Source organism: Barbus barbus (assembly GCF_936440315.1).
Source record: "Barbus barbus genome assembly, chromosome: 35".
Lineage (NCBI taxonomy): Eukaryota > Metazoa > Chordata > Actinopteri > Cypriniformes > Cyprinidae > Barbus > Barbus barbus.
The window spans coordinates 27,976,314-27,991,680 of NC_136763.1; the positions used below are offsets into that span (position 1 = coordinate 27,976,314).

Consider the following 15,367-nt stretch of genomic DNA (forward strand, 5'->3'; position numbering starts at 1 on the left):
AGATAGATAGATAGATAGATAGATAGATGATAGATAGATAGATAGATAGATAGATAGATAGATAGATGATAGATAGATAGATAGATAGATAGATAGATAGATAGATAGATAGATAGATAGATAGATAGATAGATAGATAGATAGATAGATATTTTATTTATTTATTTTTATGACCTACATCAAGTAACATTGGCTTATGTCCAAATAAAATATATTAAACAAATAGTCTTTTTACTTTGTATAAATATTTTTGTATATATATTTAAAGTGTGAACCAAATCCTAAATACTACTTGAGAAAAAACTGTCAGTAATAAATCAGAGTATTTAGTTAGTTAGTTAGTACACAGTGTAGTTTCCAGTGTGTGAATAGAAGACTCTGTCCTGTTCTCGTGGTAATTATTGCATGTGAAACGAGGGAGCGTCTCTGATAGAGCAACATAAAGATATGATTACTGAAGAGGTCCATCTCATACAGTGACAACATCACTGTCACATGCACATGTTTTACTGTTGTAACTTGAATTTTTTAGCTTTCTCATTCACATGACAAACATTAAAGCATTGTGGTTTTGTCTGTAAAATCATATGGACACTGAATTAAATATTATATAATACTTAAATGTACTAAATGTCTGAAATGATATCAATACGATTCAAACCGTACTAATTGAGTCAAAACAAATATATGTGAGAACTTTTTATCGTATATTCCTTGTTTTACTAGGGCATAAGCACTATATTAGCGTCAGTATAAAGCCTGTTTGAAGCGGTCGTGATGACCGGCGCTAACATACTGAAACGCTGAAAACAAACTCCCACACAAGATCCCTACAGACCCGAGACGCTCAACAAAGACTGATGGATGATGGATCTGGGAGTTGGGGGTTTCAACTGTCTGTTTGTTTGCTTTTTTCCCAGCCATTCGTTTTGGTCGAATGCCCCAAGCCGAGAAGGAGAAGCTGTTGGCGGAGTTCTCCAGTGACGTGGACCACATGCATCCTGAATCAGCGGACCTCAGAGCGCTGGCCAGACATCTCTACGAGTCCTATCTGAAGTACTTCCCCCTGACCAAAGCCAAGGCCAGGGCCATACTATCCGGGAAGACCAGTGACAACGCAGTGAGTGCACAGCTCTGCAGTACAGCCGTCAATGAGATGTGTAGCGCTCGACTGAAACCATCACAGATAGCAGTGTCTAGATGCTACAGGAAGAGCAGTGCACTTGAAGCGTAGCCCAGGCAGACATTCAGGTTTCCAACGTTAACCTGTCCTTCAGCTGAACACACAGACAATCTGATCCAATGCTTTCATCATATCCTCCATTACCGTCTCTGACAAACCACACAAACATAACCAACAACATAGTTTCACTCTTACATCACTTCAAGAACATTCCTTAAATTAAATATTTATTTCCTGGTTATTATTACATTTTTTAAAATGAATAAAAATAATCAAATAAAATATAAAAAAAAAAAAGTTAAAAAGTTCAGTGAACTAAAATATCCAAGTTGTCACTTAAAGAGACATAAGAAAGTTAATGTATTTCTATTTTCCATCTTATTGGAACTCGAATAATACAATTTCATGATTTTTTTTCAAAACTTGACACTTATTTTTTATTGTAATGTTTGTATACCCAGGATACGTCGCTCCTTTGGTGTAAATTGGCTGGAAACAGAACTTGTTAATCAATGCTTGTTACTACATGGCTGTAATTCCTGAACGCTTCGGTTACAGACCTAAGGTTGGTCTCTTCTTAAAGAAGACACATAGCAGATTATTGCTGAAGTGAAAGCATTTTAAAATAACTGTTACAAAACAATTACCAAATATGGAACCTTGACTGTCAAATATTTCCAACGAAATGTGTTTGGTCAAGATTACAAAAACATCTGAGTTTCTAAAACACAAGTCACAAAATCACAGAGACTATGTATATGTTCTTGATTTATACCCTGAGATACAAACATTTAGAGACAGATTACAAAAAATGCAAGCATTTCAATGTAAACCTAATAAGCTAATGCTGAATAACAGCTTTTAAGTCCCCTCCAACATGTGTAAATGTGAACTAGATCCACTTATATTGGAAGGCGAGTAGATTTCCCACTACAGGCGGCCATGCAGTTTTAAATGCTTCCTGCGAGCGAAACAAATAATTGTAGAAAGAAAAAAATACCCCATCTTAATATTCACAACAAACACCCTTTCAAAATGAAACCAAGAAATAAGACCCACACTTTCTCTGCTTCTCCCCACAGCTGCTCAAATGTTTGTATCCCCAGGATGCGGCGCCCCTTTTAGAGTTAACTTAACATTAACGTCAAATTTCAAGTTGACTAAACTTAAAATTATTAGTCAGCAAGGTAACAAATTATTTTAAGTTGAAACAATTATTTTTTTTACAGTGTGTATGTATATATATATATATATACACATTTATTTTAATTCCTAAAATTAAAGAAATTAATATTTTTAATGAATAATATAATATTAATAGTTTTTACTGAAACAAAAATATGTATTTAATTTGTTTTTGTTTGAATTATTACATTATATCACACTGTCACTCCAAAAGGTATTTGGACACTTAGACCACACTGAAAAATGTATGAATATCACTGCTTTAGATAACAAAACATTTATTTCAAAGAAAACATTTGACATTTAACAAGAACAAATTCACATTTCTTATTTTCATGCTCCTATTTTCATATTTTATTTGCAGTATATAAACATGGCAATAATGAAAGCCAAAACCGAAGCCCCTCTCTATTGAACGTTCCTGTTTTGTTGATGGTAGAAATAAGTTCAAATCAAACATAGCACACATTAAACGCCTGCATCGTGTGTCTTTAACAGGAGATATGACCAAGGCCGTTAGAGGCGTGTTTTGACTAACAGTGATACCAAACATCTGCTCTCTTTGCAGGAGCAATATTTATAAAGGCACAGATTGCAGGAAGAAAGGCCTACACAAATATAAAAGCAGCGTATATCAGAAGCGTCTTAATTCATGCTTGATTAGTTCCACATTTAGAGCTTGTGCACTCATGCAGACTCAAAGGAAGCTGACAGAAAACGAAAGATCAGCTCGGGACTTCAGAGAACAGGTTTTCTGTTCTAATGCGAGAGCAAACGCTGAGAGCAATCATAGTTAGACAGGAATCCAGAGCTCATTCTGAACACAGACATTCTTTCAGTGACACTGGCTGGCCCATTTGCAGAAGACCTGTCATATTACTGGCTAACTTGATTTTAAGGTGGAACGACGTGAAATCAGGAAGCGTTTTGTTTGACAGCATTTTTGAGGTGATGTTCATGAATGCATCCTTTTGCTGCCAGAAACATACAGAACTCAGCTCACCAATATCAGTGCTTATGTACTGGAAACACACAGTCCTGTGTGATAGCCTCCAGTCCTCTAGAGGGCAGTAGAGTTACCTTCATATCACAGTGTGCCATTAAACTGGAGACATCAGGTATTTAGATATTACTAACTTGCTCAACAAGATACTTCTGATCTTGGCCTGAAAGAGAAAGCCTTTAGACCGTTTACTCCCAGTTGTGCTATAGCGCTCCTTGCCGCATGCTTGTGTTTTATTGTAAATACAGCATCCTTCGAAGGCAGTGACGGTCGAAGCCAGCGTTGTTAAATGGGACAGTCTAGCATACTTAGGATTGATCTTCACAACCTGTCTAAAAATACTCACCTTAGTACATTAATGTACATTAAAAAGAATCAACTATATAAAACATAAGCAGTGTTGGGGGAAATTATTTGAATTTGAAAGTAATGCATTACAATATTGTGTTACTCCCTAAAAAAGTAACTAATTGTGTTACTTGGTTACTTTTTATGGAAAGTAATGTTACGTTGCGTATTCTCATCTGGGCTGGGCTTGCTTTTTTGTTTTTAATATAAAAAAGTTAAATTTTTGGCAAATGTAAAGCCCTTTCACAGCAAAAGTGAAGTGAATCCGGCTCAGACTGAAGGAGATGTAGATTCAGGTCTGTACAGTAGAGGGCGCCGCTCAAACTAATCACATGAAGAATATGACGCAGGAGAAGAAAGATCAACACTATTCAATAACTACAATCAAACACACGTTATGTTTATCTTAAGTCATATTTGCTTATTAGTATGGTTGAATTGGATCGTTGAAGGTCAGGAGTAAAAACACTGTTTAATAAAATGTGATTAAATATGTTTACGCCCCATTTCTCCCAACATGGCAACACGAGAGCTGTCAGTCATTACATAGAAACAGTAACTGGAGTTACTTATGTAACTCAGATATATTCTTGTAAATTAATTAAGTAATGTGTGTTACTTCACTAGTTTAAGAAAGTAATCTGATCAGACACTGTATTTAAGTCACTGGATATTAAAGTGTTTGTTTTTGTAGCATTAGATATTCAATTAAGTTGAAACCTAATACTAACATTTAAAAGGTTAATCTGGCATTTTCTGTCAAAAAAGTCCTTTCGTTACCGGCCTGTAATGGTTCTAATGAATATACATGGAAATATTTTCAAAATATATACTGTACCTGTATGTGTGTGTATTTATAGGTACATAATAAATATACACAGGATACACACATATATATTATGTAAACAAAATATTTTATTTTGGATGTGATTAATTGCGATTAATCGTTTGACAGCACTATTCATATATTTATGTAGTAATGTTTGTTGTAGTACTCGAGTTCAGACAAGAGTGAACTCAGACTCAAGTCCGAAACCTTATTTTCTGGAGGATTTGGACTCGGCGTGGACTAGCCGTAGAAAATAACATTAGTTAAATAACATTATCTAGCTCTTGGCTCAGATTTTGTCCTGACTCGAGTACTTCCACACAGTCTGTTAGCGGAAACCGCTGTTACACACGAGCTTCTCTCAGGGTGTGTTCACACTTCTCATGTTTCATTCGATTAAAACAAGCTCTAGTGCGATTGCTCTGTTAAATGTGCGGTTTGTTTGAGTAAGTGTGAACGCTGCGATCCGAATCCTGGTGCACACCGAGACTGCTAGAAACATGGGTCTCGGTCCACTTCCAAACGAACTCTGGTGCGGTTCCAGTGATATAAGAATGCAACATGGACCAAATACTTCTAAACGAACTAGAATCAGGATGTAATGTCAAGATATGATATGATTTGACGATACAGAATGAGCAGAGGGCAAACGAGGAGGTAAACTGCCTTTTCTGAGCTCTTCGTGAGTTTGCGTGTGGTAAAAATGAAATCATAAGTACACTCAACAATGAGCACGCTTAGTCCAGCAGAAGCATTAGGTGTGTTCGACTTGAAGCAGCGTTTGTAGTCTCAGGTTTAACTAAGCCCAAAAGCTGTTATATGACTTATATACAATGCTGTTTAGTGAGTTCCGTCACGAAATATACATCATTCAACCTGACCAAACGGGTTGTGAGTGTATGACTATGTCTTTAGGTTTGGTATCTTTAGGTTTGCTGTCAGAAATGCCAGTGTGAACGCTAAGCGGACTAGGAACAAATGTATTGTTTTCTTTTTTGATCCGGACCAAATGAACCAAGAGAACCAGACTACAAGTGTGAACGTACCCTTACTAGTATAGAAGATCTCATAATGCACGCTCAGCGTCGGGGAGTAACTAGTTACATGTAACTAAATTACGTAATTTAATTACAAAATAAATGTAACTGTAATCAGCTGTAGCTACTGAGAAAAAAGTGTGTAATTCTTTCCCAAATTGCATTGACTGCTTTAAACCGTGAGACACCAGTGTTTCAGGAGTTTAGCACACATGCTTATCCCATAACTGCTTATGTATATGCTTTATTTTTTAAGATTAACAGTTTTTTCCATGGCATTGTTAGATGCCAGTGTTTCCTGTCATAGCTGTGCAAAGATTTGATTTCAAAGCCAGCATCATATGCACAAAACACAAAGCACAAAAGCAGTCTTAAGTCGCTGGGGTATATTTGTAGCAATAGACAACAATACATTATATGGGTCAAAATTATACATTTTTCTTTTATGACAAAAATCATTAGGATATTAAGTAAAGATCATGTTCCATGAAGATATTTAGTAAATTTCCTACCGTAAATATATCAAAACTTCATTTTTGATTAGTAATATGCATTGCTAAGAACTTCATTTGAACAACTTTAAAGGAGATTTTCTCAATATTTAGATTTTTTTGCTCCCTCAGATTCCAGATTTTCTAATAGTTGTATCTCAGACAAATATTGTCCTATCATAACAAACCATACATCAATGGAAAGATTAATTATTCAGAAGATTTCCAAAAAATTAACCCTTATAACTGGTTTTGTGGTCCAGGGTCACATATCTATTAAACTATTTCTTGTTATGGTTTCAAATTTGAATGATCTCAAAGTAAGTCTGATTTTGTGTTGGCTGTGCTGTAAAATTAAATTGCTATAATCTTAATTCAGGTGATGAAGGATTCTGAAAGTCTGGCAGTAATGTGTTGAGCACTAGTGTAAGGTTAACCCTGCCTGCTTTACATGATTAACAGTTCAAACATTCATCATAAATGTAGAAAAGTCATCAAAAAGTATCAAATGGAATCAGTTACATTAATAAAGTAATTGAAACAGTTACACTTCTTGTTACATGTTTTATTGTGTAGCTTGTAACCTATTTCCGAAGTAAGCTTCCCAACACTTTGTTCTCATTCTCAGCCGTTCGTGATTCACGACATGAAGTCTCTGCTGGAGGGCGAGCAGATGATCAACTGCAGGCAGATGCCGGCGCAGGAGCTCCGCAGGGCCGACATGGGCATCATGCACGAGGTGGAGCTGCGCTTCTTCCACAGCTGCCAGTCACGCTCGGCCGAAGCCGTCAGCGAGGTCACTGAGTTCGCCAAGAGCATCCCGGGCTTCATCAGCCTGGACCTCAACGACCAGGTCACGCTGCTAAAATACGGCGTCATCGAGGTCCTCATCATCATGATGGCGCCGCTCATGAACAAAGACGGCACGCTCATCTCCTACGGCCAGATCTTCATGACCCGCGAGTTCCTCAAGAGCCTGCGCAAGCCCTTCTGCGAGATGATGGAGCCCAAGTTTGAGTTCTCCGTCAAGTTCAACATGCTGGAGCTGGACGACAGCGACATGGCTCTGTTCCTGGCCGTCATCATCTTGAGCGGAGGTGGGTCTCGCTTTCAAAATCAAACCTCATCCGACCCTGATTGTTCAGTCAACCGATGATAAGACTAACCTCAGTTGCATTTTTACTTCAGGTCTGACCACAAGCTCTGTGACTCATCTCCGCTGAGCTTAAACCAGACTCTTGAGCTATCGCCAGCTTGTGTCATACTTCAGTTTCTAGCAGGCTTTTATTTAGCTCATTATCACAACGCTTGATTAATTCACACTTTGGCAGAAGCCGCAAGGCTCTGCAGGTACAAGTACAGTTATCGTATAGTTTTATTGGTCAGAGATGCGTTAAAGTACCAACTTTGAACTTTGCTGATGCAAACACATGATAAAATACTCTGTGTGAAGATTAACTTAAAGAACTAAAAAACAGAATCAGAGAACAGGTGAATTTCAAAAACGTGTACGACTAGACTGGGCCATGAATCAAATGAAGTTACTGATTTATACTTCTTTTTTCAGCTGCTTCCACACAAACTCTTTCCTTGTCACACAGTTTCTGAAAGCTGAGACTCAAACAGCAGAAGCACACACCAAATCTGCAAAACCAGACACTGATTCTCAGCCTTTGACTCAGTTTTCAGTTTCAGAAAACTCTTTTTGCGAAGCACAAAACACACTGTTCTCTCTGTAACACACTATCTAACAGGAATTAATATTCTGGCAAAGGTGTTTGCAAATGTTTGCTTTTGAGATGTGTTTGTGATATTTTGAATGCAGCGCTTCATTCTGCAAGAGATGAGAGGCACTTTGTGTGCAATTCTTGGATTTGTGTGTAAAGTTTTTATTTTCAATGTGACATTATTTTTATTAATACTTATAATCTTTCATATATAAACAACATTTGTAAATTGTAAAAAAACAAACAAATAAATAAATGTAAATATAAATTGTGGACTAAATTTAATTGATGGTGATTATTAAAAATAATTTTTATGATTATCTTTTTTAAATAAAAAAAAATTGAGTGTTTTTTAAAATGTTTTTAATATGATGTTTTTATCACAATAATGAGAAAATGGAAAAGGAATTTTATCATCAATGATTATCATCATCATTATTATTATTATAACATTTTCTTCTTTTCATTTTGTTTCTTTTCTTTTTTTCTGTGCTGAAATATGACTGAAAAACCAGAAATTGTTTGTAAGATTCCTCTGAGTAAATCTATAGGGAAATATGAGTTTGATCTATAATAATTCCCAGTGAATTTGACAGTCTTCTCTGTTTCTCCTCTGGCAGATCGACCAGGTCTGCTGAACGTCAAGCCCATCGAGGACCTGCAGGAGACGGTTCTTCACTCTCTGGAGCTGCAGCTGAAGATGAACCATCCCGACTCTCTCCAGCTGTTCGCCAAAGTCCTGCAGAAGATGACGGACCTGCGGCAGCTGGTGACCGCTCACGTGCAGCTGATCCAGCTGCTCAAAGAGACCGAGGTGGACTGGTGCTTGCACCCGCTCCTGCAGGAGATCATGAGGGACCTGTACTAGTCTGGGTTTGAGCTCGCTGTACTGCTCTCATGGACTCGTGGGGTTTTTGCACTGAAAATCCTCTGTCAGCAGAGGAACTAGAGCAGGTGTTACGTGTTTGACAGCGGCCGCTTTGTGATTCGTTTCTGGCTTTCAAGACAAAGAGTGTCGGTGCCCAACGCAGCGGCGCTGGTTAAAGAGGGCAGCACCGCCGTGAAAACCTCTCTCCAGCTGGTTTAAAACCACACTTGTGTTTGTGCCTTACAGATAAAGCCTTGGACACAGACGTGACACTCCTTGCTTCATTTTTAAAAATGCCATAAATACAGCGGTGTGCAGAAGTCTGAGACCACATTGCACGTTAAGATTTTTTTTTTAACCATAAACATTTGATGAAAAAATAAATAAAGATAAGAAAAAAATAAGGCAAGATTTTTTCTAGGTAACTAGGCAAATATAAATACATTTAGATGTTGAACTCCTTTATAGAGACTTTTTTTTTGCTTCGAATGCTCTTTGGGACATATTATATCATGTAGCATTTTCAAATGTTTTTGATGAATATTTTATAATATAATATAATATAAAATAACGGTAACACTTTATAATAAGGTGTCATTTATTAGCATTAGTTATAGTATTAACTAACATGAACAAACAATGATCAATGCATTTATTACACTGTTTATTAAACTTTGTTAATGTTAGTTAATAAATACAGTCGTTCATTGTTAGTTATAAACTAATGTTAACAAACACAACTTGAGATTTTAATAATGCATTAATAAATGCTGAAATTAACATGAACTAAGATTAATAAATGCTGTAGACATTTTGTTCATGCTTAGTTCATGTTAACTAATGAACCTTATTGTAAAGTGTTACCAAAATAATATATCATTTATTATTTATATATATATATATATATATATGCTAGTTTAATGTGGTGATTGTCACTATTTTATATTTAAATGTATTTTAATTAGAAGAGAATCCAAATGAATTTGTGGATGCTGTTTTAAAATGTTTAAACCATTTCAGATAGAAATAAAGTTCACATTTACTAATCTGAGTGCCACAGCATTTGTTCATGTAGGGCTGCAGTAAAACTGACACACAGCACTATCATCAGATGTACCAAAGAGACATGTTTGTCTCAAACTGCACAAAATATGTGAGATAAATCTGAATATGTACTTCATGTTAGACACTGATATTTGTCACAGGTGACAAGGTGTTCTTGCTTGTTCATGGAGCAAATACAACACTTTCTTAGATTATTTTTCCAAACATCTTTTTGCCTCAAATTCTGAACTTAAATATGTTGTCTTTTGCATATATGAACATTAAAAAAAAAAAAAGTTTTGCTTTATTTTTCTCAGTCAGGTTCTCAGTTCATGATATTTTTCAAATCATTCTAAAGCCTTAACTTTTTACTTTAATTCATGAAATGTATGTAAATAAGAAAAAAAACAAGATTTTAAAAGGGAGTGTTTCATCAGTTTTAAATGACATGTAAGCTGTTAAATGTCAAATATATTTGAATATGTAAATAAATATTTTCAAACTATTGTTAACTTCTGGATTAACTGTGTAGTTTTACACATATTTTGATTGACGTGATGTGTGTGTGTGTGTGTGTGTGTGTGTGTGAGAGAGAGATAGTGTGTGTGCGTGTGTGTGTGTGAGAGAGTGTGTGTGCATGCGTGAATGTGTGTGTGTGTGTGTGTGTGTGAGAGAGAGAGAGTGTACGTGCATGTGTGTGTTTGTGTGAGAGAGAGAGATAGTGTGTGTGTGTGTGTGTGTTAATCTTCCTATTGAAGTCTTGAGCAGGCAGGGTGCGTGCAGCTCCATAACACGCAAAGCTACTTTGAGTCACTGCATCATGCTTTTATTGCGTGTGTGTGTGTGTGTGTGTTTGAACACACCCTGTTGTGATTGCAAAATGTGAACTTCACTGCACCCCGCAGTAGATGATTATCTCCTTTGACAAAATATGATTTCCAGCTGGATGGGACAGGAATATTTCTTCCTTTGTATAGAGCAAGGTTTTAGAGCTGAGTGATAAACGAGGGAGCTTGAATGCTCAGAGATGTTTGTTTGAGGCTGTTTCTGGGCTCGTGGAAGGGGAAGTAGGAGTTTGTATGTGCCCATAACGTCTTTCACAATCTTCTTTGGGTCAAGAACATAGAACAAAACCAGCACGTTTAATGCCTCTGTTTCAAAGTATAAACTAATGCAACTTTCTTTGAACCAAATTTGTTTAATTATTTTATTTATATTTTTTGGGCTACACTAAAAACATGGATTTAATTGCTTGAATTATTTATTTTTTAAAGGGTAAGTTGTTGAAAAAAAAATGTTTTGCTTACAGTTAATTTAAAAAAATGTACGCATGTCATTACATTTTTTTTTTAGGTGGTAAATGGTAAACTTGACAAGAAGATCCCATTAACTAACTACAAATACATTTGTTTCAGTATTTTTGCTAACATTAGTTACTAAAAAATACAAATGTTCATTGCCAATGATGTCAGCTCAGGTCCAATAAATAATATAAATAATATAACAACTTTTGATTTTAATAATGCATTAGTAAATGTTGAAATGAACTTCAAGTACTGGAAGAGCTTTAATGTTTAGTTCATTATATCTGTAGTAAACTTATGTTGACAAATAGAGCTTTATTATGAAGAGTCACCAAGTAAACTCTAACAATACAGAAATAAGTACATGTAGATCAGATTAATATCAGCATTTCCACGGAATATAACAGAACTGTAAACACTACTATATCCCTTATTTATTGCCAAGAACAAGTACTGTTGGTCTTTGTAACCCTCACTCCAGGTTAACTATACTAACAAACCAACCAGCTACTTTTTATATTTAGTATGTGGAAAACACAATGTAAAATGTATGAATGTATGATTTCACAACTTCTTTTTTATTTGTTTCATCTTGTCATTTTAGCGTTATGGGAAACTTGTGCATAGTTGTGCCTCGGTGGTGTTTTATAAACTGGTATCCTCCTGAGGCCGGGATGGGAATGCTCTGTTCTGATGATGATGATGATGATGATGATGATGTTTTTGTGCTGTGTCAGCATATCCTTTACTTTGTTACTATCAATCTTCCGGAGGCTTCATCTTGCCAAGTCACTTCAGAAAATACATTTTGCTGCTTTAAAAGTCTTTGAAGGAAAGCAGCCAAAGATAGCAGCGGGTTTGGAGGAAGGGTTAACCCTGTGTGTTTGTGCAGGATCTCTGTCGAGTGTTTAATGTGGGAAGATGTGAAGGAATACACCTGCTGGACCAGGAACAATAGCACTGCACTAACAACGCTCCCCGAGAAAAGCACTTTCACAGAGAGACAGCTGCGCTCTTCATCTTCTGTTTTCTGATCGCATTCCCAGCTGACAAACATACATTATAAGAATGTTTGCCAACGTTCAAATTAAGTTTCTGAATCTTCTCTGGATTTTCAAAACTTCCAGTTTTTTAAATGTTTTGTTTAGTTCCATTTGATCAGTTTTCAAGAATGTTACTTTTGAATGTTTTCTAAAAATGTTGAAACCAGGACATTTCTTTAAATAGTTGAAAATCAAAACAAACATGTTTCAGAAATGTAAAAAATCATGTTTTTCAGCTAAAACTTTGAGAACATTATTGAAGAGCAGATAACCTTGAATGAATGTTATATTAACATAGCTAACTGAAAGAATGTTTGTTCAGCTCCTTGCCAGAACATTACTTTATGAGAAAGCTGGGCTAAAACATGTTAGCTGGGTTATTCATGTTCATATGAAAATACATTTTACTAGTATATACTACTAGTTCATGAACACAGAGAAGACATTGTATCTAAAACCAGCAAATCAACCATGAAAATGATGTTTATCAGCAGTTAGTGTTACTTACCTAGAGACACATTTGTCCCGTGATGTTAACAAAATTTGACAAAACCTCCCTTTTCTAGATATATTGACTTACATTCACTTTCTGGGGAAGGTTTTTTCTTAGTCTGTATGGAATGCCCTCATTAGTACAGAAAGTGTGTGCTGTACAGGAGTGGCACCTGGGCCTTTGACAAGAGATGGCGAGAGGATTTGTGAAGGTTGATGTTGAGTAAAGCCTGGATCTGAATGCTGAGGTTGTGAAAGCCGGTCTCCTCTCCACCCACGTCCAGCGCTCTGTCACTCACACGTCTCTCAGAGAAGCCTGTAAAGCTGTTCTGTCATTGCTTTAGTCCTGTCTGAGGTGTGTGTGCCAGAACATGCATGAAAACCCTGAGCGTTCATCCCCCAAACACACCAGCATTCACACACACTACAGTCACCAGCTCGAGTGCTTTTAAAGAAGGCTCTTCTGCTCTCCAAGCCTGCATTTATTTGATCCAAAGTACAGTGAAGCAGTAAAATTGAGAAATATCTTTACTATTTAGATCAGCTGTTTTCTATGTGAATATGTGTTAAACTGTAATGTATTTCTGTGATCTGCAGCTGTATTTTCAGCATCATTACTCCAGTCTTCAGTGTCACATGATCTTCAGAAATCATAATAATATACTGATTTACTGATCAACAAACATTTCTGATTATTATCAATGTTGAAAACAGCTGTAAAAACAGTGAAATATTATTCTAATGTAAAACAGCTGTTTTCTCTGTGAATATGTGTTAAAGTGTAATGTATTTCTGTGATCTGCAGCTGTATTTTCAGCATCATTACTGCAGTCTTCAGTGTCACATGATCTTCAGAAATCATCATAATATACTGATTTACTGCTCAACAAACATTTATTTTATGTTATTATTATTATGTTGAAAACAATAGAATTGTTTCAGGTTTCTCTGATGAATAAAAAGTTCAGAAAACAGCATTTATCTGAAATAGAAATCTTTTGTGACATTATAACATTATCATCACTTTTAATTCAATTAAAAATAAATACAAATAAAAGTATTAAATAAAAGTAAACACACACACACTTATACTGACTCCAAGCTTTCGAATGGTGTAGTGTATAATGTTACAAAAGCTTTTTTATTTCAGATAAATGCTGATCTTTGGATCTTTCTATTCATCAAAGAATCCTGAAAAACAATGTGTTCAACTGTTGATGATAATAATAATAATAATCAGAAATGTTTGTTGATCAGTAAATCAGTATATTATTATGATTTCTGAAGATCATGTGACACTGAAGACTGCAGTAATGATGCTGGAAATACAGCTTTGATCACAGAAATACATTACAGTTTAACACATATTCACATAGAAAACAGATGTTTTAAATAGTACAAATATTTGACAATATTACTGTATTATGCATCAAATAAATGCAGGCTTGGAGAGCAGAAGATACTTATTTAAAAAAAAACATTGACACACAGATGACAAAAAACGTGGAGATATCATGGCATCAGATATCAATAATATATCATGGAACGGAATGATTGTTATTCATAAAGCATTGTTAAGATGCTTCAGAATACTATAGAATTGTGTCATTCAGGGGGACTTTTTGGTATATTCCTGTTTAGTGGCATATCTAACGATACGTAATACATATATTTATTAAATACATACATATATTGAAATATGGATAAGGCTGTCTGCTAAATAGCTTAATTGTAAAGATGTGAGAATACACAGTAAACTCTTGCTCATATCACTGGTTTATTTGGGAAACACTGCTCTCTACTGGCCCTCAAAACTAATTACAAGTGCTATAATCTCAAGAAACGTGTGGACGTAAATTCGTAACATCTGGCTATGTGTTTATGATAAGTATGGTTTTTAATTGAATTATTTATATTGGTTATTTAAGGTTGGAGTTTTAAGCGATGGTGTTTGGACCCCAGAGCCCCGGGCTCCGACCCAGCTGTGAACATCCTCTTCAGAGCAGACATCACAGTCTCAGATCCTGCCTCTGCATCAGACCATGAGCTCAATCTCACATCTGATGTGTTTGTTCTTCAGTAGAGGAGTGTTCTCCAGATCCAGACCTGAGCACGAGATCTCTCAGAGATGGAGATGTCATCTCTTAATGAGCAGGAGAACATCTGAATGCTTTATGATCATGACTGGAGACACATCCTCATCACAATAAGATCAGGCTTTTACTCTCAGAAACAAACAAACTAATAAATATGTAAAAATTCAATAATTCAACTGACTCCAAGCTTTTGAACGGTACAGACACTGAAGACTGCAGTAATGATGCTGAAAATACAGCTGCAGATCACAGAAATACATTACAGTTTAACACATATTCACATAGAAAACAGCTGTTTTACATTAGAATAATATTTCTCAATATTACTGCTTTCACTGTACTTTGGATCAAATAAATGCAGGCTTGGTGAGCAGAAGAGCCTTCTATAAAAGATGACTTGTGTCTGGTAGTGTGTGCAGAAGCTTAATGATGACTGGTGTGTGTTTAATTAGCACCAGATACCAGAAGCACCTCAGCTGGGCACGAGCTGCTCTTCTGATGCAAGGACTGGAGTCATGCATTAGACTCACTCACAAAACCAGTGGAGCTCGATTTCCAGAGCCAGACGTCTGAGGCCAGAAGCTCTGCTGACCAGCAGGTGGACGAGGGGTCATGTGACTCAGACTTGACCCCTGAACCTGACCGTCTGGATCAGACCGATGCTGCCAGGCCTCAGTGTCAGGAGAAGCCTGGTTATGATCCTCTGGAGCAGTGTTT

At 36.1% G+C, this 15,367-nt stretch overlaps 1 protein-coding gene across 3 annotated transcripts in view; it reads left to right on the forward strand.

The window, feature by feature from the left end:
* The window catches only part of LOC306854911 (peroxisome proliferator-activated receptor gamma-like), a 38,432-nt gene extending 29,387 nt beyond the window's left edge, over nucleotides 1-9,045 (forward strand). For all 3 annotated transcript variants that reach the window (XM_079393224.1, XM_079393223.1, XM_079393225.1), the window contains exons 5-7: nucleotides 921-1,120; nucleotides 6,705-7,173; nucleotides 8,424-9,045. In XM_079393224.1, the coding sequence (XP_079249350.1) occupies nucleotides 921-1,120; nucleotides 6,705-7,173; nucleotides 8,424-8,671 (917 nt within the window). In that variant the 3' untranslated portion in view covers nucleotides 8,672-9,045. The remainder of the gene's footprint in view (nucleotides 1-920; nucleotides 1,121-6,704; nucleotides 7,174-8,423) is intronic.
* Nucleotides 9,046-15,367: the final 6,322 nt, after the last annotated feature.